The following is a 26,356-nucleotide window of genomic DNA, read 5'->3' as shown; positions in this document are numbered from 1 at the left end:
CGCCTTCTTCAGCGCTGGAGTCACGTATTTACATATCATGAGAGCAAAACCTGTTACTGTCAAAATAAACCCATGCTGCAGTTGAATGTCGTACCTGCAAAGCAAATATTGGTTAAAGCGGGATTCCACCCTAAAGTGGAACCTCCGCTGATCGGATCCCTCCCCCCCTCCGGTGTCACAATTGACACCTTTCAGGGGGGAGGGGGGTGGAGATACCTGTCAATGACAGGTATTTTCACCCACTTCCGGGCATAGACTCCCGTGGGAGTCTACGCCATTTCCTGCCCTGCCGCGCTGTCTGCTGGGACACACACGGGTCCCAGTGACAGCGCGGAGATTTTCTATTGCGCGGCGCGGCTCGCGCATGCGCAGTAGGGAACCGGGAAGTGAAGCCGATTCGCTTCACTTCCTGACTCCCTCACCTAGAATGGTGGCGGCAGCAGCCGAGAGCCGAGCGATCGATCGGCCTCGGCTGCCGGCATCGCTGGACCCCGGGACAGGTGAGTGTCCATTTATTAAAAGTCAGCAGCTGTAGTATTTATAGCTGCTGGCTTTTAATATTTTTTTTTTTTGGTGGAATCCCTCTTTAACAACAAAACAGACTAAAACAGTAACTGTACAGAATAACAGTAGAATGACATACTCGCAAAGCAAACGTGATAAAACACAGTAACCCTAAAACATTACAGTTAAGCATAACATTCAGTAAAACAGAGAAGAACAATAAAACAACTATTTTTGGCTCCCCCCCCCCCCCTTTTTTTTTACACTTTTATTGTGACTATAAAAGTTCCAACTTAGGGGCTCTCAAAATGCGATGGCCATCTAACATCTTTCAGGACCCTGTGTAAAAGTGTGCCCTAGGACTGTGCTGTGCTGTACCCCCATTCTAATACTCATCTAGTGTATGGTAGCAACGGAAACAGTCACCGATGCAGAAACCAGGTTGGTCAGGACAGGAGGGACAATAAAAGCGGCTGTCATTCTTATAGCCGAGTTTTCTACAGACACATCATCTTCTTTGGGGTGTTCTTTGGGTAGCGGTACCATGGAGGACATCTGGAAAATGCCTCTCATGCAGCCGGCTCACTGCATTTGGATTGGGAAGTAGGGGCACAGCACCATCTGGAAACAGGCTGTGATGATCTTTCTGGAATTTTAGGAAGAATACAGTTTTTCCTGACGCTTTGTATAGTAAATAAGCTTTCAGCAGAGCCAGTTGGAATAAATATCAGACACTTTTTTTATACCAGCGTCTGGCCCTATGGGCAACTAAGTATGGCTCCATCATCTTGTCGTTGAAGTCCACCCCTTCCATGTTAAGGTTGTATTCATGGACACAGAGGGGCTTATCAACAACACCATTGTAATTTGGACTGTTGCATCTGGGTGAATGGAGAACAGAACGAAAACATTTTGTACGTCCCTCCACTTCACTGCAAGCAATTTATTGTATATCTTGACCCCATATCTGGCACGCTTGCTGGGAGGAAACTGTTTGAAAGCAAGGTGGCCAGAAAACTTAATCGGGGACTTATCAATGCAGACAACTTGATCAGGAATAAACAAGCAACTGCAAACTGTTGGTTGAAGTGGTTTATGAGGGGCCGAACTTTGTGGAGCTGATCGTATTCAGAGTCACCCGCAGACGAGACAGTTCATTGTTGTTGAAGTGCATGAACCACAGTATTTGCTCGTATCTAGTTCTGGTCATGGAAGCAGAGAACTCTGGCACATGGGGAATTGGGTCAGTGGACCAACTCACTTTTTTTAGTAATGCCCATGAGGAGGGACAGGCTCAGAAAGGTCTTAAATTCAGGAACAGTTAGAGGTTTCCAGCCAAATTCTCTGGCAAGGGTCAAATTTGGATTTCCGGCGATAAATTGACCAGCGTATAAATTGCTTTGGTCCACAATAGATCTGTAGTGATGGGCTGCCAATCAGGATTTACAAACGCAGTGGGATGGGCCCTATGGGCTCTACGGGCCTGTCTTTGAATTCATGGTGACTGCGGGGCACTACTTGTGCTAGCCACAGCACCAGCTTGAACTTCACTTATGGGACTTGCCAGATCACCAAGTTTTACTGGAGTGCTGGTTTGTCTACAACCAGGATGTACTAGGCCTCTGGTGCTTGCCAGTTCACCAGAAGGTTGAGCGGCACTAGTACTGGCTCTCTGCTCAATATGAGAACCATGCGGTTGTTGCACTCAGCAGCAGACGAATGGGGTTGGGTATGCTTGACCTTAGCAGAGACCACTACTCTGTCATCAGAGCTATCTGTCAGGGTGCTTCTGCTCTTTCCATGTTCGTATACTGAGCCTGAATCTGACAATGAGGCCCCCCCTTCACTCTCATCTTTCATACTAAGCAACATGAAGGCTCTTCACTAGCGCACCTTTGTTTGCACATTTTGGCCACTAAATTTATAGGTACAGCTAGTGCGACTCACAGGTAAAAGAGCACCTGGTTGTCAGTGACTGCTTGAATTGCTACAAAAAGAAAAACAGTTAGTGCTAGCATGGATCAGGTGTGACCCTGCTAATGCTGCAATTTTGTGTGCTGTGTTTTGTAAGTGACAGTGATCTATTGATACTGCACTTGGGTGGGCTGGGCTGGGCAGAGGGGCTAAACGCAGGTGCTGGCAGGTGTCTGGGCTGATCCTAACACTGCGTTTTTGGGAACACTATACTACTGGGGATGGTAGTATAGTTCCTATCAGATCAAAGATATTGATCCGTTTTAAAAACTATACTAGTAAGGGAGGTGTATGGTGTGTGCATGTGTGTTAGTGCTACTGGCAATCAAAGGGTTAAAATCGGATGCTGTCTGGCAGTCAGATAACTGATGCTGAGAAACAAAAAAGAAGAAACGATACTGCGGTAATCTGGAAAGAAAAAAAAGAAAAGCTGCTACATACAAATTTGACAAGTATTCATGTGAAAACGGACAGTGAAAATGTAGCGCTAGTGTCACAAACCCATATGTTAATACCAAAACAAAAATGCTAATTAGTGACTAAATAAACATGTAAAAATAAGTCCAAACAGTGTCCATCCAAGTAATAGAAGAATCCGCCACAAGAAACAGCCAGCTTCTAAAGGAATGAGCTCAGCAGATGCTTACACTTCTTTACGTTGATAACATCAGAAGGATAATATAGATGGATACTCTTACCAGAGTTGATGGATCTGCGTGTTGTCAACAACAGATCATATAGGCATATAAGGCTCTCGGTGATGAGGAAACGGTATACTGGATCGTGGATGATCCTCCGACACTGCGGGCCAAACAGTGAGGCCTCTGGATGATGGAATTGATGTTCACAGACACTCTCCATCCAATCTGACAGAGCTTGAGCTATTTTGCAAAGAAAAATGGGCATAAATGCCACTCTATAGATGTGCAAAGCTGGTAGAGACATCCCCAAAAAGACTTGCAGCTGTAATTGCAGTGAAAGGTGGTTCTACAAAATATTGACTCAGGGGGGCTGAATACAAATGCACGCCACACTTTTCACATATTTATTATAGTTCCCAGTCCCTCAGACTGTTGAGGGGCTGGACTATAGTATGACAAGATATGAACAAATTCAGTATGAAAAGATATGAACAATTTTAATCAACATAAAGTTATTAATATTTCACAGAATCCCCTCATCACGGAACCCCCACCTCCCCATCACAGACTCTTCTCCAGATCCCCCCTCCCCCATCACAGACTCTTCTCCATTGCAAATCCCCCCATCACAGACTCTCTCTCCCCCATAACTGATTCCCCCATAACTGATTCCCCCATAACCGATTCCCCCTCCCCACAATCACAGATTCCTCTCTATCACAGAGCCCCCCATCAAAGGTCCACCATCAGACTCCTCTCCATCACAGAGCCCTCCATCACTGATCCCCTATCACAGACCCCCCCCATCACAAAGCCCCCCATAACAGATGGCCCATCACAGATCCCCTCCCCAATCAAACCACCCCCCCATATCACAGATTCCCCCCCATCACAAAGCCCCCATCACAGGAGGCCAAGGAACAGAGACAGAGCCCAGTAATCGTAAACAAAAATGGCAGCCAATATGCCCAAAGCAACCAGGTTTAAATAGACGTTGCGTCAACTGCCCCCCATCCCTTCAGATTTAGCTGACACCCTTCTGCTGGCATATGTGGCCTTGTATAAAGGTATGGTTTTATTAATTTACTGTCTTTTTAATGTGGTAGTAAAGTTGTGTCTGACATTTTTTACCTACAGGTAAGCTTATAATAAAGATTACCTGTAGGTAGAGCACGGTTCTGGATAAAATGAGAATCACGTTTTTTTTGTTGCTTAGACTAAAGATTACAATTCTCCATTAAGGATGAGCCGAAGACCCGCCCCCCCCCGGTTCGGTTCGCACCAGAACCTGCGAACAGTCGTAAACTTTATGTGAACTTTAGAACCCTATTAAAGTCTATGGGACTCGAACATTCAAAATCAAAAGTGCTAATTTTAAAAGCTAATATGCAAGTTATTGTCCTAAAAAGTGTTTGGGGACCTGGGTCCTGCCCCAGGGGACATGTATCAATGCAAAAAAAAAGTTTTAAAATGTCAGTTTTTTCGGGAGCAGTGATTTTAATAATGCTTAAAGTGAAACAATAAAAGTGTAATGTTCCTTTAAATTTCGTACCTGGGGGTTGTGTATAGTATGCCTGTAAAAGAGCACATGTTTCCCGTGCTTAGAACTGTCCCTGCACAAAGTGTCATTTCTGCAGGAAAAAAAGTAATTTAAAAGCACTCGCGGCTATAATGAATTGTCGGCTCCCTGTAATACAGAGAACATTGAACATTGAAAGTCATTGATTAAAAAAAAAAAGTGCGGGGTTCCCCCAAATTCAGGCCCTTCAGGTCTGGTATGGATATTAAGGGGAACCCCACGTCAAATGTAAAAAAAAAAAAAAAATGACGTGGAGTTCCCCCCAAAAATCCATACCAGACCCTTTATCCGAGCACGCAACCTGGCAGGCCGCAGGAAAAGAGGGGGGGGGCGAGAGCGCCACCCCTCCTGAACCGTACTAAGCCACGTGCCCTCAACATTGGGAGGATGCTTTGGGGGTATGTGTTTGAGGTACAAAAGTACCCCTACCCTTTCACAAAGAAAGTGTAAAAAATTGTTAAACACACACACACCGTTGGGAAAAGTCCTTTATTAAAAATAAACAAACAAACAAAAAAGATTCCAGCGGTGGTAATCCACTCTTGCTATCCAGCGATGGATGAGCATCTCTCCGGGGTCCAGCGATGGGTGATCTGATCTGAAGGGGAAAGCTGGACTTCCCCAGTGAAGTACGGTGATCCTGCCCCCCTCTGATGTAACGCAGGTTTCCGGGTCACCCGCACGTCACTGGGGAAGCCCAGCTTTCCCCTTGTGTCAGAGGGGGACGGGGTCAGGTGACGGGTGGCCCCGTCCTCCTCAGCTAAGACGTGTCAGGCTGCCGGGATTCCCGCAGTGTCTCCGGTGGAGACAGGATGGATGCGCTACTCTGGACCATCGGGAGAGATCACCCATCACTGGATCAGATCACTCATCGCTGGACCCCGGAGAAGAGATCAGCCATAGCTGGATAGCAAGAGTGGATTACCACCACTGGAATCTTTTTTATTTTAAATTTTTTTTTCATTTTTAATAAAGGACTTTTCCCAATGGTGTGTGTGTGTGTGTTTTTTAACATCTTATTGTGAAATGGTAGGCGTACTTTTGTACCCCCTTACCTTTTCAAACGGGGGGGGGGCGGGATCTGGGGGTCCCCTTGTTAAAGGGGGCTTCCAGATTCTGATAAGCCCCCTGCTCGCAGACCCCCACAACCACCGGCCAGGGTTGTAGGGATGAGGCCCTTGTCCCCATCAACATGGGGACATGGTGCTTTGAAGGGTCACAGACCCCCAAAGCATCCTCCCAATGTTGAGGGCATGTGGCCTGGTACGGTTCGGGGGGGGGGGGGGCGCTCTCGTCCCCCCCTCTTTTCCTGCAGCCTGCCAGGTTGCGTGCTTGGATAAAGGGTCTGGTATGGATTTTTGGCACGGGAAACATGCGCCCTTTTAAAAGCATACTATACACACCCCCCAGGTACGAAATTTAAAGGAATATTACACTTTTATTGTTTGAATGAATGAATGAAATACTTGTATAGCGCACAATGCAAACTGAATCGCCTCTAGGCGCTGTGGCGAGCTTTGATCATCTGCTAAAAGAGGAAGGTCTTGAGTTTTTTCCTAAAAGCCAGGTGATTTTCTTCCAGGCGGATGTTGATGTTTCACTTTAAGCATTATTAAAATCACTGCTCCCAAAAAAACTGCAGTTTTTAAAACTTTTTTTTGCATTGATACATGATCTCTGGGGCAGGACCAGGGTCCTCAAACACTTTTTATGACAATAACTTGCATATAAGCCTTTAAAATTAGCACTTTAGATTTCTCCTATAGACCTGTACAGGATGTTCCGCGGCTTTTTGAATTTGCCACAAACACCCCAAATTGTTCGGTGAACAGGCAATATTCGAGTCGAACAAGATTTTGCTTTGAAATCGAATCTCATCCCTACTCACGATTTTCGGCGTAACATCTTTCACATTATAGAAAAAAATTGGGGTAACTTTTACTGTTTAGTTTTTTTTTATTCGTCGAAGTGTATTTTTTTTCCAAAAAATTTTGTTTGAAAGACTGCTGCGCGAATACAGTGTGACATAAATTATTGCAAGGACCGCCATTTTATTCCCTAGGGTCTTTGCTAAAAAAAAGAAAAAATATATATAAATGTTTGGGGGTTCAAAGTAATGTTCTAGGAAAAAATACTGATTTTAATTTGTAAGCAGCAAGTGTCAGAAAAAGGCTTAGTCTTTAAGTGTCCTTAATTTACATCCCTTTGAACTTTAAAAGAACACTAGATACAATGTTTCTTTTTATCTCATTCAGCACTTATTGAGAAACATTGGCTGCTTTTTTTTTTCTTCTTCTCTTTGACAGCTGTGAACATTATTTTTTTTTTTTTTTTTTTATGATTAAACTGGAGGTCCACCCTAAAGTGGACCTTCCGCTCATCAGAACCCTCCCCCCCTCCGGTGCCACAATCGGCACCTTTCAGGGGGGAGGGGGGTGCAGTTACCTGGATAATCCAGGTAACTGCACCCACTTCCGGGATAGCTTTCTGCGGAAAGGGGCGTAACTTACGCCCCTTTCCGCAAGTGCCCGCCCCTTCCCGCAAGTGCCCCGCTGCCTGCTGGGAAACACACAGATCCCAGAGGCAGCGGGGACCGTCCTCATTGCGCAGCGCGGCTCGCGCATGCGCAGTAGGGAACCGGGAAATTAAGCCGAAAGTTCCTGATTCCCATACCCAAGATGGCGGCGGCAGCAGCACTCGAGTGTCGATCTAGAGATCGGCTTCGGGTGCCGACATCGCGGGCGCGCTGGACAGGTAAGTGTCACTATTTTAAAAGTCAGCAGCTGCAGTATTTGTAGCTGCTGGCTTTAAAAAAAAAGAAAAAAACGCGGAGTCCCGGTGGACTCCCGCTTTAATTGTACAGCTCTACTTGTAGGTAAAATAAAGATCTCCTAAACATGCACCATTTAAAAGGTGTTCCACTGGCGCATCACTGGTGCATGCCATCTGAAGGAACGGCGTGCCGTGCTGTTCTTTCATAGGTCTATGCCATAAACATCATTGCTGCTTGGCCAATCAGACGGCCAGAGCCCGTTAACCTGGAAGGAAGACTAGGTGAAGATGGAAGTCCTGTCAGCGGTGACAGCGCACCGCTGGAGGGCTTTATTTTAAGGCAAGTCTTTCATAATGTGCTAGTATACAATGCATACTAGCACATGACATTGTCTTGCAGGGTGACATTTATTTGTTACAAACATTGCTACTGCTTTAATATTTACAACAGATTTGTAATGGTTTATGTGAACATAAACGTAAGAAGGAAAAAAGTGCATAAATATAAATAAATGAATGAAAAACTAGCTAGCTGCACACCCCTAAGTATTCTGGAGAGAATAAAAAGAAGAGTTCCCCTTGGGGTTTTCGGGCAGCAACAAGAAGCAGAGATAAAGCCGTAAAAAGTTATATTTGTTTTATTGATTCAACGGCTTGTTTGCCATCATAGATTAAAAATACAGGCTCTGGTATATAATATTATAGCATATCCGTGGATAGAGAGTATATTGCAACATTTAATACAAAATAGGTTACAGGAACAATTTACAAGTACAACACTTTTTCAAAAGTTGCAAATAGCACCCGGGCTGCCACTGATATGCTATAATATTATATACCAGAGCCTGTATTTTTAATCTATGATGGCAAACAAGCCGTTTGAATCAATAAAACAAATATAACTTTTTACGGATTTATCTCTGCTTCTTGTTGCTGCCTGAAAACCCCAAGGGGAACTCTTCTTTTTATTCTATGTGAACATAAATAGCGTTCGGTGACTGGTAATGTGGTGTTCACGGAAGCTTTGCCTCAATGCTAGTTTACACCAGACGCAGTTCTGTGTGCTATTTTTTTGCACTAAAAATGCATGCACAGTGTTTTCCATGTATTCCAATGGCTCTAGTTCACACCATGCAATCAGTTTCCGGTGCAGAGACTGAGCGGAATCTGACTGTATGGTGTGAAATAGAGCCATTGGAATACATGGAAAACACTGTGCATGCGTTTTGTGCAGAAAAAAAGCGAACTAAACTGCACAGAACTGTATCTGGTGTGAACTGGCCCTAAAACCAATCATTCAGTGAATTTTAAGCAGATGTCCCTCCTGTCCCCTCTCCAGTATATTACTGCAACAGTTCAACATAGACATTTCATTTGGTGCTGCAGCTCCAACACTTTTGGTTTAAAGAAATGTAATTATTTCTAGTGGGACCTATATTTAGAAGAGTAAATGAATGGAAATCGGGGAATGCACTGCCTAGGCTGCACTGTTCAATCAAGGCATTCTTTATGCTTTTAATTGATTTAAGGTGCATTAGCTGCTGAGAAGCCAAGTCATTTATTTATACAATTTAAAAATAGTTCTTGGATGGTTACGCCTCCTTGCGGTTCTCTCCATTTCACAATTACCCGTTCCACTGGGCTCCACTGTAGCAGATAAAAAGCTTTAGTGAGTTATTGAGTTTAGACAATGAGGATTTTGTGTCATTATCTCTCTTCTGGCCTCCATACTTCGGTGGTCCTGAAACCGACACCAACTGCCAATAAAAAGGGATTCTCTTGACTTTTTTTTTTTTCTTTTTTCCCTTGACTTCCAGACTGTTAACAGAATACTTTCTGTATTCTTGTATTTAATGAATAAAGTGCATTGTAAGCTAGAAGTTTAAAGAAAATAGAGTCCTTTTAGCATGCCTTGTTTTGCCTTACAGTGGTGGTAAATCCCTACATATACCCAGTGAATTGACTGGCCTACGGTGATACACAAAGATGAAACAAATCCTCCTACCAAAGATGTACCAGTTTGTCTGCAGTATTCTCTACATTTAATTAAAGTCCAGAATTTGTAAAGCTTGTCTGAGTGGTCAAGAAAAAAGGTGCTGTCAGTCACAGGCTGTGTCCTGGAGCTTCCTCCTCTGACACCTTTTCACCTCTTGGTGTCAGGAAAACTTGTCAAAAGTGACTCATGCTGATAGTAGAGCAATGAGGCAGCAGAGAGAAATGGCACTTCATGTTTTGGATAGAGACAAGAACACACTATAGAGGGATATGCTTTGTTCATAGTTCATATTTTTGTCTGAGGTTTACAACTACTTTGTGACTAAACTCTGGGGAAACCAGAAAAAAACTACCTTAGACGTTGTGGGCAGGCCTTCAACAGCCTCACTTACAATGCAGGACTGCTGGTCCCACATTGCTCCTAATAACATCCGGGTGGAACTGCTGGGCAAAGTGCAGAAAAGGAATAACAGGGATGTTTAATTCCTATCACCCTGGTCATGCAGTGGTGGGCAAGAAGTGTTTTTTTTTTTTTTACATTTAGCACTGCTGTGGGAAAACAGCAGGGTTTAGAGCTGACAGTCTGCTCTCTTGTAAAAGCAATCCGAGCAGCTAACTAGCTGCTAGAACATCTTTACAAGAGCAATGGGAAGACTGCCGGCTGATCCTAGAGGCAAAGAAAGAACGGAGCAGCTCTGTCCTCCTCTAGTATATAGGAAACAAGAAGCAAAAAAAGAAAGCATTTGATTACCCTGATCTTGGTTTGATCAAATGCTTTTAAAGGCAGAGGAGGGATCTGGGGTCTTATAGACCCCAGATCTCTCCATAAAGAGTACCTGCCACTGCCTATTGCTGTCACAAGGGATGGTTTACATTCCTTTTGACAGCAATAAAAGTGATACTTTTTTTTTTAAGGCAAACAGTGTGAAAATAAAAATGATTTAAATATTTTTTTAAAGCACTCCTGCATGAGGGACAAGTGAATTGGGCCCCCGATTTAGTGCCTTGGACAAGTAGTTTTTGAACAAAAAATCCACGCCCCTGAAGTAATTTCGGGGACCAGTTAAATGGAGAGCAGGAGCCTGTGGGAGAAAGAAAAATAAGGTAAGTATATGTGTGTTTTTTTTATGGTCCCCCAGGCAAAAATGGGCATTTAATCCTTGTAGAATGGGGGAGACCCACGGCAAGGGTACATTTTTTTTTTCAAATTTTCCTGGAGTTCAGCTTTAAAGGTTCTGTACAGTTGAAACCATGCATTATTCAGAGAAACTGGTTTATTTATTTTTTTTGCTTATCAATTCAAAAGGTTCAGTAGTAGAATTAAAGATTACTTCCATGCAGAAATAACATTTTATACATTTTAAATACAGCTAATGTAAGTATCTGAATTTGTCATTATATTTGTATCCTAAAAAAAACCTCAAACAGCAGTATGCAGACTGTGACAGGATGGATCAGCTCTAGTAGCCAGTCAAATTCTATAGAATTGCACATGGGCAGGTGAAAAAACAAATGAATGGAAAGGGCCCTAACAGGTTAAAAAATACAGTATCTATAAGTGTGAAGCTTACTCATTACTTAGCATACATATACCTCATATGAAGAAATTTATCTGATGCCGGATTCACTTTGAGACTTCTAACTGCGCAACTAGTTTTAGGTTGGCTGGACCCTTTAGTTAATAAACTTAGAGTGCATTTTGGGGTTCTTGTATACAAATTTCAATCACTCATAGCATGAATGCTTCTCAACTTCGTTTCTTGAATTTAGGTCACAAACTGTGCTAATTTTCTAATTTTGTTGGTCATCTAAATGTCCTCTAATATAATGTGATATGGATTTTATTTGGTTAAACAACCAAATTTCTGACCCTTATGTTAGCAATTTATTATCATTCTGAATCTTGCTGTGATAGCTGAAATCCAGTTTTAATTGATGGAGATAGAATTACTGTACAAATAGTTGAGATCCTTTTCTTAATTTTGGAAGACTTATCAGCGCTTAACACACCTCACTTTTTTATTAAAAGTATTGATCCGTGTCTGTTCAGTGTGTGCTGATGTTTTTAATCCTGCTCATACAATGTACACTGCTATGAGAAGTGTACCACCTTGTCCCAGTTTTAATTAATTGCAAAATGTGAAAGTAAAACTGATCACAGAGGCGTAATTGTTTCTATTTTTTTTTTTCATAAAAAACATTTTTGTGAAGATTTTCTTTAACCCTTTAAAGTATAAATCATAACTATTCTTAAGCCTACTCCCAACCCCCATTATAAGCCTATTCTAACTACCCTGTAAAGGAAAAATGTCTATACCTGCCTAATCTGAGGGTGCTTCGGTCCAGTCACATGATCATCCTCCATTGCCAGGTTCAGTGTAGAGGAGGCACAACTGATGCCCCACAGTCAGCCTTATGAATGTCATCACCGCATAAGCTTTGCAGCTGGTGTTGCTTTCTCCTCTTAACTGAAGCTGGACACTGGAGAGATCATGTGATGGGACCGTAACGCCCTTAGAATAGGTAAGTATGGATGTGTTTCCTTTACAGGGTAACTAGAATAGGCTTAGAATGGGGGTGGGAGCAGGTTTAAGTATCGTTTAGGATTTGACTGAACAACTACGTTAAGTTTTCAAGTGTCTTCTGAAGACATGTATGTTATGTGTCCTACGAAACCGTTAGATAATAGAATGTGGTTTTTCTGCAGTGTGCGCTACAGAAAACATTTAACTATCTTTGTGCTGTTCTTCCAAATTACACTTGGCTAGATGGCAGGTCACAAGGTGAGAAGTTACAATAAGAGCTGATTCCTCTCAGCTGAACCCCACTGACCAGGTGGATGACAGGTCCGTGTCTACTCCACTAATGCAGTGTAGACACGGACCACAGCCTGCTGTCCTACATGGGCTGTTGGATGGAAACGTGATCCAATCTGCCAGACAGATGGGGATCAGATCCCCATCCATCTGTTTTTAGCAGACTGGATCGGATCAGATGTTAGCTGGTGTCAACAGACAAATGTCTGTTAACATCCGCTGCTCCACACAGAGCAATGGATGGTCCGATCGGGTCCGCCTAAAAAACTGACAAGTAGACCCGATCGGTCACCCCATGTGAAAGGGGCCTTAGACAGTATAGCCATGAGGGAGCCATCTTTGTTCAGACAACATTTGGGCTCAACTTCCTAGACTGAGATGTTGGTTTAGAGATGATACAATCAGGGCATCATGTGCATTCCTGTGCCTTTAACCACTTCAAAACCAGGCGGTTAGTGTAAACTGTTAAGACAGGGCCAATTTGGTTGTTTTGCAGGCTTTTGGCTGGTATAGCCATGACCTGCACAGGTGTCAGGGTTTACATGATTGTGCATCACAAACAAACATAAGATTTCCCAGCACACTTGCCGACCAGCCTGCAAAACAACCAAATTGGCCCTGTCTTAACAGTTTACACTAACCGCCTGGTTTTGAAGTGGTTAAAGGCACAGGGATGCACATGATGCCCTGATTGTATCATCTCTAAACCAACATCTCAGTCTAGGAAGTTGAGCCCAAATGTTGTCTGAACAAAGATGGCTCCCTCCATCTAGAGCATGAAACAGAAGGCAACACTGTTGGGGGGAGTTCTGTGATCTTTCTAAATAGTAATTAATCCCTATAATTGTTACACTACCACATTATGTAGAGTACATGCACTTAAAGTGGAACATTCGTCAGAAAAATAAGTCTTGCTAGATCACTTCAGGCTGGCCCCTTTTGCAGGTATAGCTATGTAAAACATTTAAAGACGAGACTATACTGTTTAAAATTCAGTATTGCACTGTTTCCCCCTGCTCTGCACATGCTCAGTTGCTCTCCGTTTTTAGACACAGCCGAGTTTGTAGTGGCTGATCTGTTAGCAGCCTTAACCACTTCAATACCGGGCCATAGTCAAATGACGCCCACAGATGGCATCTCCCATCCTTGGTGGGCGTCATATGACATCCCCGGCATTTCATCGCTCCTGCGGGCCCCCGGCGATCGTGGATAAGGTGTGTCCATGTGTGATTGGCATCCCAATCCACCCCCCGATACACGTGACTGGCCGTGTCCAATCACATGTACTGTGTACGTTCACAGCGCTCGTGCACGCGTCTAGGGCGCATGCAGAGCGGCGATCGGGGATGCGGCTGGTCACCCTGACACAGTGCAACCCCGATCGCAGTAAAGAGCCAATGAAATTGGCTCTTTACCACGTGACCGGCTGTGTCCAATCACAGCCTGTCACAGAATGTAAACAAACCGCGGTAACGAGATGTTACCGGGTTCTCCTCCTCACACACTGATCGTGTGTAAGGAGGAGATTGTGGTAACATCTCGTTACCGCCTAGTGTACACACCAACCACACTGATTACCCCCCCCCCCCCCCAATAAAGAGGACCTGTCCTCACCCATCAAGGTACCTGTCATCACCCATCACAGCCCATCTGAGTACCCGAGTACCTGTAACCAGCCCATCTGAGTACCCGAGTACCTGTCACCAGCCCATCTGAATACCCAAGTACCTGTCCCAGCCCATCTGAGTACACAAGTACCTGTCCCAGCCCATCTGAGTACATGAGTACCTGTCACAGTCCATCTGAGTACCCAAGTACCTGAGTACCTGTCTCAGCCCATCTGAGACCCCGAATATCTGAGTACCTGTTACAGTCCATCGGAGTACCCGAGTATCTGTCACAGTCCATCGGAGTACCCGAGTACCTGTCACCAGCCCGTCGGTGTAACAGAGTACCTGTCACCAACCCATCAGAGTACCCGAGTACCTGTCACCAGCCCGTCCGAGTAACAGAGTACCTGTCACCAACCCATCAGAGTACCCGAGTACCTGTCACCAGCCCGTCCGAGTAACAGAGTACCTGTCACCAGCCCGTCCGAGTAACAGAGTACCTGTCACCAGCCCGTCGGTGTAACCGAGTACCTGTCACCAACCCATCAGAGTACCCGAGTACCTATTTGCAGCCCATGCCTCATAGAATACACGTTGAGGTGTTTGCTTTCCAAAATGGGGTCGTTTTGTGGGTAATTCCATTGTCCTGGTGCTCCAGGACCTTCTAAAGTGTGATAGGTAGGAATGAAATAAGATGTGTAATTTATGCTCGTAGAACGCCTGAAGGTACTACTTCAATGTTGGACCTCTGTATATGGCCAGGCTGTGTAAAAGTTTCACACATGTGGTATCGCAATACTCAGGAGGAGTAGCAGATTGTGTTTTGGGGTGTAATTTTTGCTATATACATGCTATGTGTTATAAATATCTTATGAATGGACAACTTTGTGTAAAAAAAAAAAAAAAAAGATTTTTATTTTCTTTCCACGTTTTCTGAAAACTTGTGTAAAAAAATTAACCATTCAAAAGACTAATAATGCTTTAATGCTTCATAGAATATACTTTGGGATGTTTGCTTTCCAAAATGGGGTAATTTCGTGGGTAATTCCATTGTCCTGGTGCTCCAGGGCCTTCACAAATGTAATAGGTTGTTAGGAAATTAGAGGTGTCATTTATGCTCCTAGAACACCTGACGGTGCTCCCTGCATTTTGGGCCTCTGTATGTGGCCAGGCTGTGTAAAAGTCACACACATGTGGTATCACCATACTCGGGATGAGTAGCAGAATGTATTTTGGTGTGTCATTTTTGCTATGTACATGCTTTGAGTTAGAAATATCTTATAAACTGACCACTTTGTGTAAAAAAAAAAAAGAAAAAATGTTTTCATTTTCTTTCCACGTTTTCCGAAGACTTGTGGAACAAAAATTAACTGTTCAAAATACTCATTATGCCTCATAGAATAGACGTTGGGGTGTTTGCTTTCCAAAATGGGGTCATTTTGTGGGTAATTCTACTGTCCTGGTGCTCTAGGGCCTTCACCCCTGATGGTGCTCCCTGCATGTTGGATCTCTCTGTGTGGCCAGCCTGTGTAAGAGTCCCACACATGTGTTATCGCCATACTCGGGAAGAGTTGCAGAATGTATTTTGGGATGTAATTGGAAGTATGCATATGCTGTGTATGAGACACAGACCAAATAAATATAACATATTTGTTATTTAACCACTTCCATACCGGGCCATTGCCAAATGACGTCTGCAAAAACACCCTTCCATCCCAGGTGGAGGTCCTCTGACAGCCTCAGGTTCTCACTGCTACTGTGGGGCCCGCAGCGTGGCGATTGGGGATCAGGCGTGTCCCTCGGGACACAGCCCCTCCCTGACCAGGGTCAAGGGCCACGTGAGCGGCTGTGTCCAATCACAGCTGGTCACAAATGCCAACAAATGTCTGTAGTGCAGTTTCCGGGTTCTCCTCAGTGTGTGAGGAGGAGACCTGGCTGAAAAAGGACCCGAGTAGCTAACTCCAGCTGATGAGTACCCGAGTACCTATCACCAGTTGGGGTGTTTTCGTTTCAAAATGGGGTCATTTTGTGGGTAATTCCATTGTCCTGGTGCTCCAGGGCCTTCAAAAGTGTGATAGGTAGTCAGGAAAATTATGTGTAATTTATGTTCCTAGAATGCCTGATGGTTCTCCCCTGCATTTTGGACTTCTTTGTGGCCTGGCTGTGTAAAACTCACACGTGGTATCGACATACTCAGAAGTAGCAGAATATTATTTGGGGTGTCATTTTTGTTATGTACATGCTATGTGTTAGAAAAATCAACTAAATTGACAACTTTGTGTGTAAAATAAATAAAAATAAAAAATTTTCATTTTCTTTCCACGTATTCCAGAATTTTTTTGGAAAACAATGAACAGTTCAAAAGACTCACTATGCCTCATAGATTATACGTTGGGATGTTTGCTTTCCAAAATGGGATAATTTTGTGGGTTATTCCACTGTTCTGTTGCTCCAGGACCTTAAAAAATGTAATATGCATGTTGGGCCTCTGTATGTAGCCATGCTGTGAAAAAGTCTCTCGAATGTGGTATTGTCATGCTCAGGATGAGTAGAAGAATGTAATTTGGGGTGTAATGTTTGCTATGTATATGCTGTGTGTTAGAAATATCTTATAAATTAACCATTTTGTTTTAACTTTCTTTCAACGTTTTTCAAAGACTTTTGGGTCTTTGTGTCATTTTGTGGGTAATTCCATTGTCCTGGTGCTCTAGGGCTTTCAAAAATGTGATAGGTCATTAGAAAAAGATGTGTAATTTATGCTACTAGAACCCTTGACAGTGCTCCCTGCATATTGGACCTCTGTATGAGGCCAGGCTGTGAAAAAGCCTCACACATGTGGTATCGCCATATTCAGGACAAGTATCAAAATGTATTTTGGGTGTAATTGGAAGTATGTATATGCTGTGTGTGAGAAATAACGTGTTATGATCATTTTGTGTTAAAAAAAAAATTGTGGGAAAAAATTACAACTTCAAAAAACTCACCATGCCTCTTACTAAATACCTTGGACTGTCTACATTTCAAAAAGGGGTTATTTGGGGGGTATTTGTACTTTCCTGACATTTCAGGGCCTCAAGAAATGGTATAGGCCATCAGTACACCAGTTGTGATCAATTTTCAATGACTTGCACCACAGCTTGTAGACTCTAACTTTCACACAGACCAAATAATATACACTTATTTTTACCAAAGATGTGTAGCAGTGTAAATTTTGGCCCAAATTTATGAACAAAAATTACTTATTTGCAAAAAAAATTCATAGACACTAAACAAAAGTGTTTTTTCACAATTTTCGCTGTTTTTTTTTCACTTATGTCACAAAACCCCCCCCCCCCCCCAAAAAAACCAGCGGTGATTAAATACCACCAATAGAAAGCTCTATTTGTGTGAAAAAATGATAAGAATGTTGTTTGGGTACAGTGTTGCATGATTAATTGCCATTCAAAGTGCAAGAGCACTGAACGCTGAAAATTGGCCTAGGCAGGTATAAGTGCCCTGTATTGAAGTGGTTAAACAAACAAATAAACAAAGCTTTAATGCCACTTTAGGCTCCGTTCACATCTAGGCGTATGGGGGTGAAAATCGCAGTAAAATCACACAAATAGAATCGCGGGACGCACGTCACCCAAAATAAGCTGATTTACTTCTTTTGGGCAACAGATGTTCCGCGATTCTGTTCGCGCGTTTTTACCATGATTGTCACCCGATGAATTGCGGGAAAATCACGCTCGTCTCGGGTGCTATTGAAACCGGGGAGAGTCCCGCGATTTGCCACTATTTCGAATCGCAAGCTGAATTGCTGCAATTGGAGCCTGCTTTTAAGCAAAAAAATAAAAATAAATTAAATGAAATTAATCTATAGAAGGCTGTGTGTATATGGCCACACACACACACACACACACACACACACACACACACACACACACACACACACACACACACACACACACCCCCACACCCAAAATGTAATGCTTATGTTCAAAAGCTGCAACTTCCGTCTTTTTTTTTTTTATTCTTGGTGATCTCTGTGGATTAACCAGGTGTGTGCAGAGAACAAACATACTCCTGCTTGTACTGTCAATATAATATATATATATGTGTGTGTGTGTATATATATATATAAATCTCACAAAAGTGAGTACACCCCTCCACTTCCTTGTAAATATTTGATTAATTCTTTTCATGTGACAACACTAAAGAAATTACGCTTTGCTACGATGTAAAGTAGTGCATGTACAGCTTGTATAACTGTAAATTTGCTGTCCCCTCAAAATAACTCAACACACAATCATTAATGTTTAAAAGTGAGTATACCCCTAAGTTAAAATGTCCAAATTGAGCCCAAAGTGTCAATATTTTGTGTGGTCACCATTATTTTCCAGCACTGCCTTAACCCTCTTGGGCATGGAGTTCACCAGAGCTTCACAGGTTGCCACTGGAGTCCTCTTCCACTCCTCCATGATGACATCACAGAGCTGGTGGATTTTAGAGACCTTGCACTCTTCTACCTTCCGTTTGAAAATGCCCCACAGATGCTCAATATTGTTTAAAATGGAGACATGCTTGACCAGTCCATCTCCTTTACCCTCAGCTTTTTTAGCAAGGCAGTGGTTGTCTTGGAGGTGTGTTTGGGGTTGTTGGAACACTGCCCTGCAGCCCAGTCTCTGAAGGGAAGGGACCATGCTCTGCTTCAGTATGTCACAGTACATGTTGGCATTCATGGTTCCCTCAATGAACTGTAGCTACCCAGTGCCGACAGCACTCTTGCAGCCCTGGACCATGACGCTCCCACCACCATGCTTGACTGTAGGCAAGACACACTTGTCTTTGTACTCCTCACCTGGTTGCCACCACACACACTTGACACCATCTGAATCAAATAAGTTTATCTTGGTCTCATCAGACCACAGGACATGGTTCCAGTAATCCATGCCCTTAGTCTGCTTGTCTTCAGCAAACGGTTTGTGGGCTTTCTTGTGCATCATCTTTAGAAGAGGCTTCATTCTGGCATGACAGCCATGCAGACCAGTTTGATGCAGTGTGCAGTGTATGGTCTGAGCGCTGACAGGCTCACCCCCCACCCCTTCAATCTCTGCAGCAATGCTGGCAGCACTCGTAGGTCTACTTCCCGAAGACCTGATGTGATGTTGAGCACATGCACTCAACTTCTTTGGTTGACCATGGCGAGGCCTGTTCTGAGTGGAACCTGTCCTGTTAAACCGCTATATGGTTTTGGCCACCGTGCTGCAGCTCAGTTTCAGGGTCTTGGCAATATTCTTATTCTTATATTATTATATTCTTATAGCCATCTTTATGTAGAGCAACAATTCTTTTTTTTTTTTGCAGATCCTTAGAGTTCCATGAGGTGCCATGTTGAAATTCCAGTGACCAGTATGAAAAATTGAGAGCGATAACACCAAATTTAACACACTCGCTCCCCAGTCACACCTGAGACCTTGTAACACTAAAAAGTCACATGACACTGGGGAGGGAAAATGGCTAATTGGGTCCAATTTGGACATTTTCACTTAGGGGCATACTCACTTTTGTTGCCAGCGGTTTAGACATAATGGCTGTGTGTTGAGTTATTTATAGGGGACAGCAAATTTACATTGATATACAAGCTGTACACTCACTACTTTACATTGTAGCAAAGTGTCATTTCTTCAGTGTTGTCACACAAAAAGATATAATAAAATGTATACAAAAATGTGATACTGTGCATATATGTGTGTGTATGTGTATGTATGTATGTATATATATATGTATATATACTGTAGATATATTTATACAACATTGTTTTTTTTTATCATTGTAGATCGATTATATATATATATATATATATATATATATATATATATATATATATATATATATATATATATATATAATATATTTTAATATTGCTCTGATCACTTGTTTCTTTTACCTTTTCAAACAAATACAGGAGACATCTCGGCTTCCTGCATCAATTCTGTTGGCCCAGCACAAAGGGAAAACCACTCAGATTGAGATGCAGTTGGAAAGGGCTAAACCATCGGTAACATTTTCAACCGGTATTAAAATGGTAAGTAATAAATAATTTTAATTCAATATACCTATAAGGTTGAAGCAGTAATTTTGGCTTTCTTTTTGCCTTAAAGGGTTTTTCACAACTTTTGAAAGGTCTAAACAATACACATCTGTCAAATAGCTACAGAGTAGCACTTATTTCTGACACAATATTTTTATTCTAACTAGAGATATCTCCTACCTTTAAGATCCCTTTGAAACTGGGGCGGGTGCGTTAGCGGTAAAGCACCGCTAATTTAAGCAGCACTTTTCCATAATTTTAGTGTTGCCTTTTGGCGACTAGAAAGTCGAAGAAAGGGTTAAAAGGGCCTGTGTTTGTGCACTGCCAAAGTGCTTGGCAGGTGCTGCCCATTCATTTCAATGAGCAGGGCATTGTGGGAGCAGTTTATACACCGCTTCTGCACTGCCTCAAAGATGCTTCTTGCAGGACCTTTTTTCCCTGTTTTGCAAGCGCCTCGCCCCAGTGTGAAAGCACACTCAGGCTTTCACACTAGGGTGGCTTTAGAGACACTTTTCAGGTGCTGTTTTCGTACGAGGAAGCTGATGCATTCTGACAGGAAGACTCACTGAACAGTGCTCGTAGTGCTGTAGTAGTTAATTGAAAACTATAAGCCGACAGCTACAAAGGCTGCTGGACCTTGTAGTTTTCCATTCACAGAGGACTGTGAATGAGTGATGTGGGTGGGGCCCCCGACAGCTGCGTTTTTATTTGAATTGTGGCATCAGACACGAGGTAAAGATCCCTGGTCTACTGTCACAGCGGGGAAGGGGGGCTGATGCATTCATAACAAATTACATGTTACTCCTTGAGAATGGATGAACATGTTATGAAAGGTGAACTTATTCTTTAATGAGGCATTCCAGGTATGGATATATAATGCATGTTTACAGTGGACCATACCTTGCTGATGCCCCTAGAAGCTGGAATCACTGAAGTAGGCACCTCTACTCCAGTGATCTCCTCTAGCTTCTGGGTCCCATGCCAAGCGCTTGGCCTGCTGCATTCTGAACACAGGAGGTTGGCTGCACGAAACATTCTTTGATTGGAAGAAATGGAGAGCTGAGATGATAACATCTCCGCTGAATGGCCGAACAGCAAACCTGTCAACCTCCTGTGTTCAAGCTGAACCAATGTAACTATGTATAAAATATCCATACTTTAAATTCTTCCTTAAAGCAATGGCCTCTCATGAAAATCATAGTCCAACCGCACACCTGTGTCATCTTAAAACAATTTACTGGCCTTCCTACTGGAAAAGAACTATTAAGCATTGTGACTGTTCTTTCTCCTTCAGGCTGTGTGTCTTCTCGAATACAAAGCTTTGTAGGAGAACAGTATCAGTTTCCTGTCCTGTAGATAAAAAGGCCTTATTCAGACAAAGGTGGTCCTCCTGCCTTGTCTGCCACTGTCTCACACTCACACGGCTTTGTTAAATAAGGATGCTTTGAATGAGGAGCTTATTAAGAAGTTGGAGCTTAAGTTACATTTGGATCATCTTACCATGAGTTTGCATTTTCCTGCTGTCTCAATTGAAAGGATCCTTTCTCTTCACAGATACAATATAATGAAGTGCGGACCATACTAACTGTGTTCTGCCATATGGGGCAGTTTGCCTATTGCCATAGCTCATGCCATAAATTAAGTATAGTTTTGTTTTTTTTGCAAAAGGAGGAATGGGCATGTCGCAAACTTCCTCAGAATTTGATATAATGGGGGATTATCTTGTGCATGTATTAAAAAAAAAAAAAATGAAATCTGTGTTCCCCCTTGTGCCCAATTTAATTGCGCTAAACTTATACCGGTATTTTATGAAAATGCTGTAAGCAACTCTTCCTGGTCCAGCAATCATTACGGCTTTCTAATGAAATCTATTTCAAAAGTCCAAGAATATATCCGTGTCCACAGCAACAGAATCTGAATTTTCCAGAGCAGCCTTTCTAAAGCTTTTCAACACAGAGGAACCCTTGAAATAACTTTCCGTTCTAGGGGGAATCCCTGCTAAAAATTACTGTTTCTACAACTCATGATACATTAATGTGATGGTCAGTGGGAAGAATGCTCCTCACACTTGTGATCATTGGGAAGAATTACCCCATTAAAGCTAAAAAGGTCAATGGTGTCAGTGGGAACTTATCTGAGAGGCGAAAATTGATCAAGGAACCTCTAGCAACCCAGCTCCAGAGCTTCAGTTAGGGCCGGTTCACACTGCGACGCGAGGCGAGGCGACACGGCTCGCCTCGCCTCGCTCCCACAAGTCGCCCCCATTCAGTACTATGGAACCGTTCTGAGAGGAGCGACTCGAGTCGCTCCGACTCAGAAAAAAGGTTCCTGTACTACTTCGGGGCGACTTCGGGGGCGACTTGCATTGACTTCTATGCAGAAGTCCTCTGCAAGTCGCCGCTGAGCTCCCCGCAAGTCGCGGCGAGGTAAGTCGGAGACGCCTCGCCGCGGCTCGCTGTGTGAACCGGCCCTTAACGTTTTGCCAACTTAATGATCCTGCATTAGTATAAGTGCAATAAAAAACAAGCAGTATAGTATGAATACAATTTACTTTACCTTCTTCTTTATTTCTGAAACACCGCTTGTTCGGTATTACATGTTGCTAGTGCAGAATTAGTAGGTTGGTGAAATTTGATTTGAGTCCTATGTATAGTTTTCCACTTTTAAAAGTTTTTTTTTTGCTGACATATATAAAAATACACTATTTTAATGCAGTTGTGTTATTTTTTTTCTTTTTAATTTAATATTTAAAAAAATATTAAGTCCTGCACATGGAGGAAAAAAATAAAATTACGGCTTTACATTGCAATACTTAAGTACACACCTTCTCACCTGCACCATCCCCTGCAGAATCATTGCTACATGGTCCAGTGGCAATCCTCCAGGTTAAATGACAATTGGCACTTCTTGGGAGCTCAGGGGTTATGGACCTGCCTCCTGGATTTGTGTCATCACATTATCCTGGGCTTGTAGTGCAATACTGCAGAGAACTGGGCCCATGACCCAATACTGGACACTAGTGCAGCATTGATGTCCACCTGCCATCGCCAATGGAGAAAAAGAGGAAGAAGCCTGGGATGTCACTTGATTGTCAAAATAACACCTATTACATTTTTATAGATTGCGCACAGGAGGTGGGAGAGCATTTGGGGTTATTTATTATAATTGGCTTTTAAATGTCTGAATCTGTTTTGATATAGCTTCTTTTGACAACATCACCCAGATTCAGGGAGGTCGCTTGTGAATGCACTCACAAGGATTTTACTAATTGGAAATGGGTTTAATAAGCAGAGTTGACGACTTTTCAATGTGTTACTGCTCTTTCATTGTCCAATCAGCAGGCTCTGGGTGGGAAGTTGATCCTCGCTTAACTCTAACAGAGAAAGTGGTGTCTGGCAGAGGTGTATAAATTGCAAGTATGGCTGGACAGATAAAATAGTTTACATGCAGTGGGGGAAATAATTATTTGATCCCCTGCAGATTTTGCCCACCTACAAAGAATGAAAGGGTCTATAATTTTTATCATTGGTGTATTTTAGGCGAGATCTTGGATATTCCAGGGTTTGCAGAGATATCAACTTAGTTTGAAATTCACCCCATAGTGTCAGCAGCACAAGCTTGGGGTCACTTTTGGATAGATGAAACTGTTGTTTTCTCCACGGACCATCGGGCTACCTCAGAATTTTTTTAAGAAGGTAGATCCAGGTCTTTTACTCATTATGTCTTTTGTACATAGGCTGATTTGGCTGTCCCTTCAGCTCCTTTTCCACATACACTGTAGGTTCATACTTTTGATCTGCCAGTTAGGTACCCCGAGCATTTCCAGTTGCATCTGGTTGCTTGCAAGATGCAGCAGTCAGGAGTCGGTACTGGCGTTAGATTTTTCGCAACCAGCAATACCTTCGCCCAGCCACAGTTTGAGATCAGCTCACGGTGATCACTGCAGATAAACCCAGGTATAGTCCATTTTTACCATTCCCTAGTACTCCCTTCTCCACGGCACAGTTCATGAAACATTGTCAGACTCTACTACCAAACCTAGATGGGACCACAAAGCTTATTCCGGACATTTTTTCAGGGTAGGGGAGGCTTCCGCTGCTTCTTGCCAAGGGGTCTTTGTTCACGTAGTTAAGAAGTTTGGTAGGTGGAATTCAGGATGCTTTTCCATATGTATCCTGGTTCCACATGTGGAGTTGTCACAGGCATTCATGCATTTAGCTTTTATGCTACATACGTTGACTTTCAATAAATCTGTTTTGCCAGCTCATCCTACTGTCTTTATTTTTGCCCCCTTTAGACATACTGACCAGGTCACTTCCTGTTTTCCCTTCATACCTTTCCTAACAGTCTACTAGAGACTCAGAGTACAAATATTATAAGTGAGTTGCAGTTCAGTGAGTAAAAAGAGTATTTGATCCCCTACCACCCAACAATAATTCTGGCTCCCATAGACTGCCTACAGTAGGTGCTCATGTGGTACATAGATTAGTCCTGTTAATTTAAGAAGGTGCTCCTAACGATAACTCGTTGATGTGTATAAAAGACATCTGTCCACAGAATCTTTTTCCCATTCAAACTTCACCGTCATTGGCAAGACCAAAGAGCTGTCAAACGATGTCAGGGACAAATTGTAGATCTGCACAAAGCTGGAATGGGCTAAAAGACCACCAGCAAGAAGCTTGGTGAGGAGGAGACAACTGTTGGAGTGCTTATTCGCAATTGGAAGACATAGAAAATAACCATAAATTGCCCTCAGTCTGGAGCTCCATGCAAGATTTCGCCTCATTAGGGTAAGGATGATTATTAGAATAGTGAGGGATCAGCCCAGAACTACACGGGAGGAGCTTGTGAATGATCTCGAGGCAGATGAAATCCTGCTGTGCCTGCAAAGTCCTTCTCCTCATGAAGGCACATGTGCAGGCCCGTCTGAAGTTTGCCAGTGAACATCGAAATGATTCAGATAAGCATTAAGAGAAAGTGCTGTGGTCAGATGAGATCAAAATTAAGCTCTTTGGCATTAACTCGACTCGCCATGCTTCTCCCCCAAGTACAAAATCATGTTTTTCTTGGGGATCAAATACCATATTTATCGGTGTATAACACGCACCCTACGCTTAGGAGGGAATTTTAAGGAAAAAAACTTTTAGGAGGGAAGTTTAAGTAAAAAAAACTTACATTTAAATGTCCATCTGCAGCCTTGTCCATCATTGCACCCTTGTCAGTGTCATTTGCAGCCTTGCCATGCAGCTTTGTTCACCATTTGCAGCCTTGTCAGTGTCATATGCAGCTTTGTCATGCAGCCTTGTCCATCGTTGCACCCTTGTCAGTGTCATTTGCAACCTTATCCATCATTTGCAGCCTTGTCCGTTTTTTTTTGCAGCTTTGCCTTTTAAAAATGGCACCCGAGATACAGAGCCGAATGTCCTGTGTATCTCGGCGGCGCTCGGTAGTTCTCGGCGACTTTCGGCCATCCTCGGCAGCTTTTGGCCGTTCTCGGGAGCTTTTGCCCATTCACGGCAGCTTTCGGGGCACTCTCGGCCGTAGGCGGCCGAAAGCTGCCGAGAACGGCCAAATGTGGCCCAAAGCTGCCAAGAACGACCGAAGGTGGCCGAAAGCCGCCCAGAGGCTCACAACGGCAGGGGATCGGCATATAACACGCACCCACAATTTTCCCCTGATTTTAAAGGGAAAAAAGTACATGTTATACGCCAATAAATACAGTACTTATTTTACTCACTGTACTGCAACTCAATTTATAACATTTGTATCGTGTTTTTTTCCCTGGATTTTTGGTTAATCTTCTGTCGCTATCATTTAAAATACACCTATGATAAAAATGATAGACCCCTCATTTCTTTTTAAGTGGGCAAACTTACACGATCTGCAGGGAATCAAATAAATAATTATTTTCCTCACTGTATGTGTGATTAAGTGGTGTATTTAGCTGTATGCCTGTAGTTCTGCTTTAAATTCACTCCTAGTTCCCGTCTTTTTTTTTATTTTTTATTTTTACTTTTCCAAGACAAAAACAGTAGATTAAATTACATTCTATCATGCACATGAATGCACCCATTAAAAGTTTTACTTGAGTACAGAGCAGTTTGGATTTATTTAAAATCAACATAACTGAATACTTCAGCAATGTAAAACCATTTTTGTCTAGAGACTTTATGAAAGTTCAAGCCATGTAGAACAGCTCCTTTATTTTTACATTGTCATCAGCCAGTAATCTGGGACTGATTTATTCCAGCAAAACTGTTCTTTAACTTAGTGCTTTGGCTAGTGAGCAGAAAATAAATAAAAACTCAGAGAACGCCATACTTCAGACACTGTTCATGAATGGATATTTTGTTAGTAAATAAGAATCCTCTGTGTGTGACGGACCTGTTTTG

The 26,356-nt window shown here is 42.8% G+C and overlaps 1 protein-coding gene across 1 annotated transcript in view; it reads left to right on the top strand.

Moving 5' to 3' along the window:
- MNAT1 (MNAT1 component of CDK activating kinase) overlaps positions 1-26,356 on the top strand; it is a 254,207-nt gene that overhangs the window by 88,251 nt on the left and 139,600 nt on the right. Inside the window, exon 6 of the mRNA XM_077464379.1 lies at positions 19,839-19,958. Within this exon, the coding sequence (XP_077320505.1) occupies positions 19,839-19,958 (120 nt within the window). The remainder of the gene's footprint in view (positions 1-19,838; positions 19,959-26,356) is intronic.

The sequence above is a fragment of the Lithobates pipiens genome, unplaced genomic scaffold (genome assembly GCF_037356315.1).
Source record: "Lithobates pipiens isolate NorthernLeopardFrog02 unplaced genomic scaffold, aLitPip1_a1.2 Scaffold_30, whole genome shotgun sequence".
NCBI lineage: Eukaryota > Metazoa > Chordata > Amphibia > Anura > Ranidae > Lithobates > Lithobates pipiens.
The sequence above is the reverse complement of the archived record's forward strand: the minus strand, read 5'-3'. Positions and strand labels throughout refer to the sequence as shown.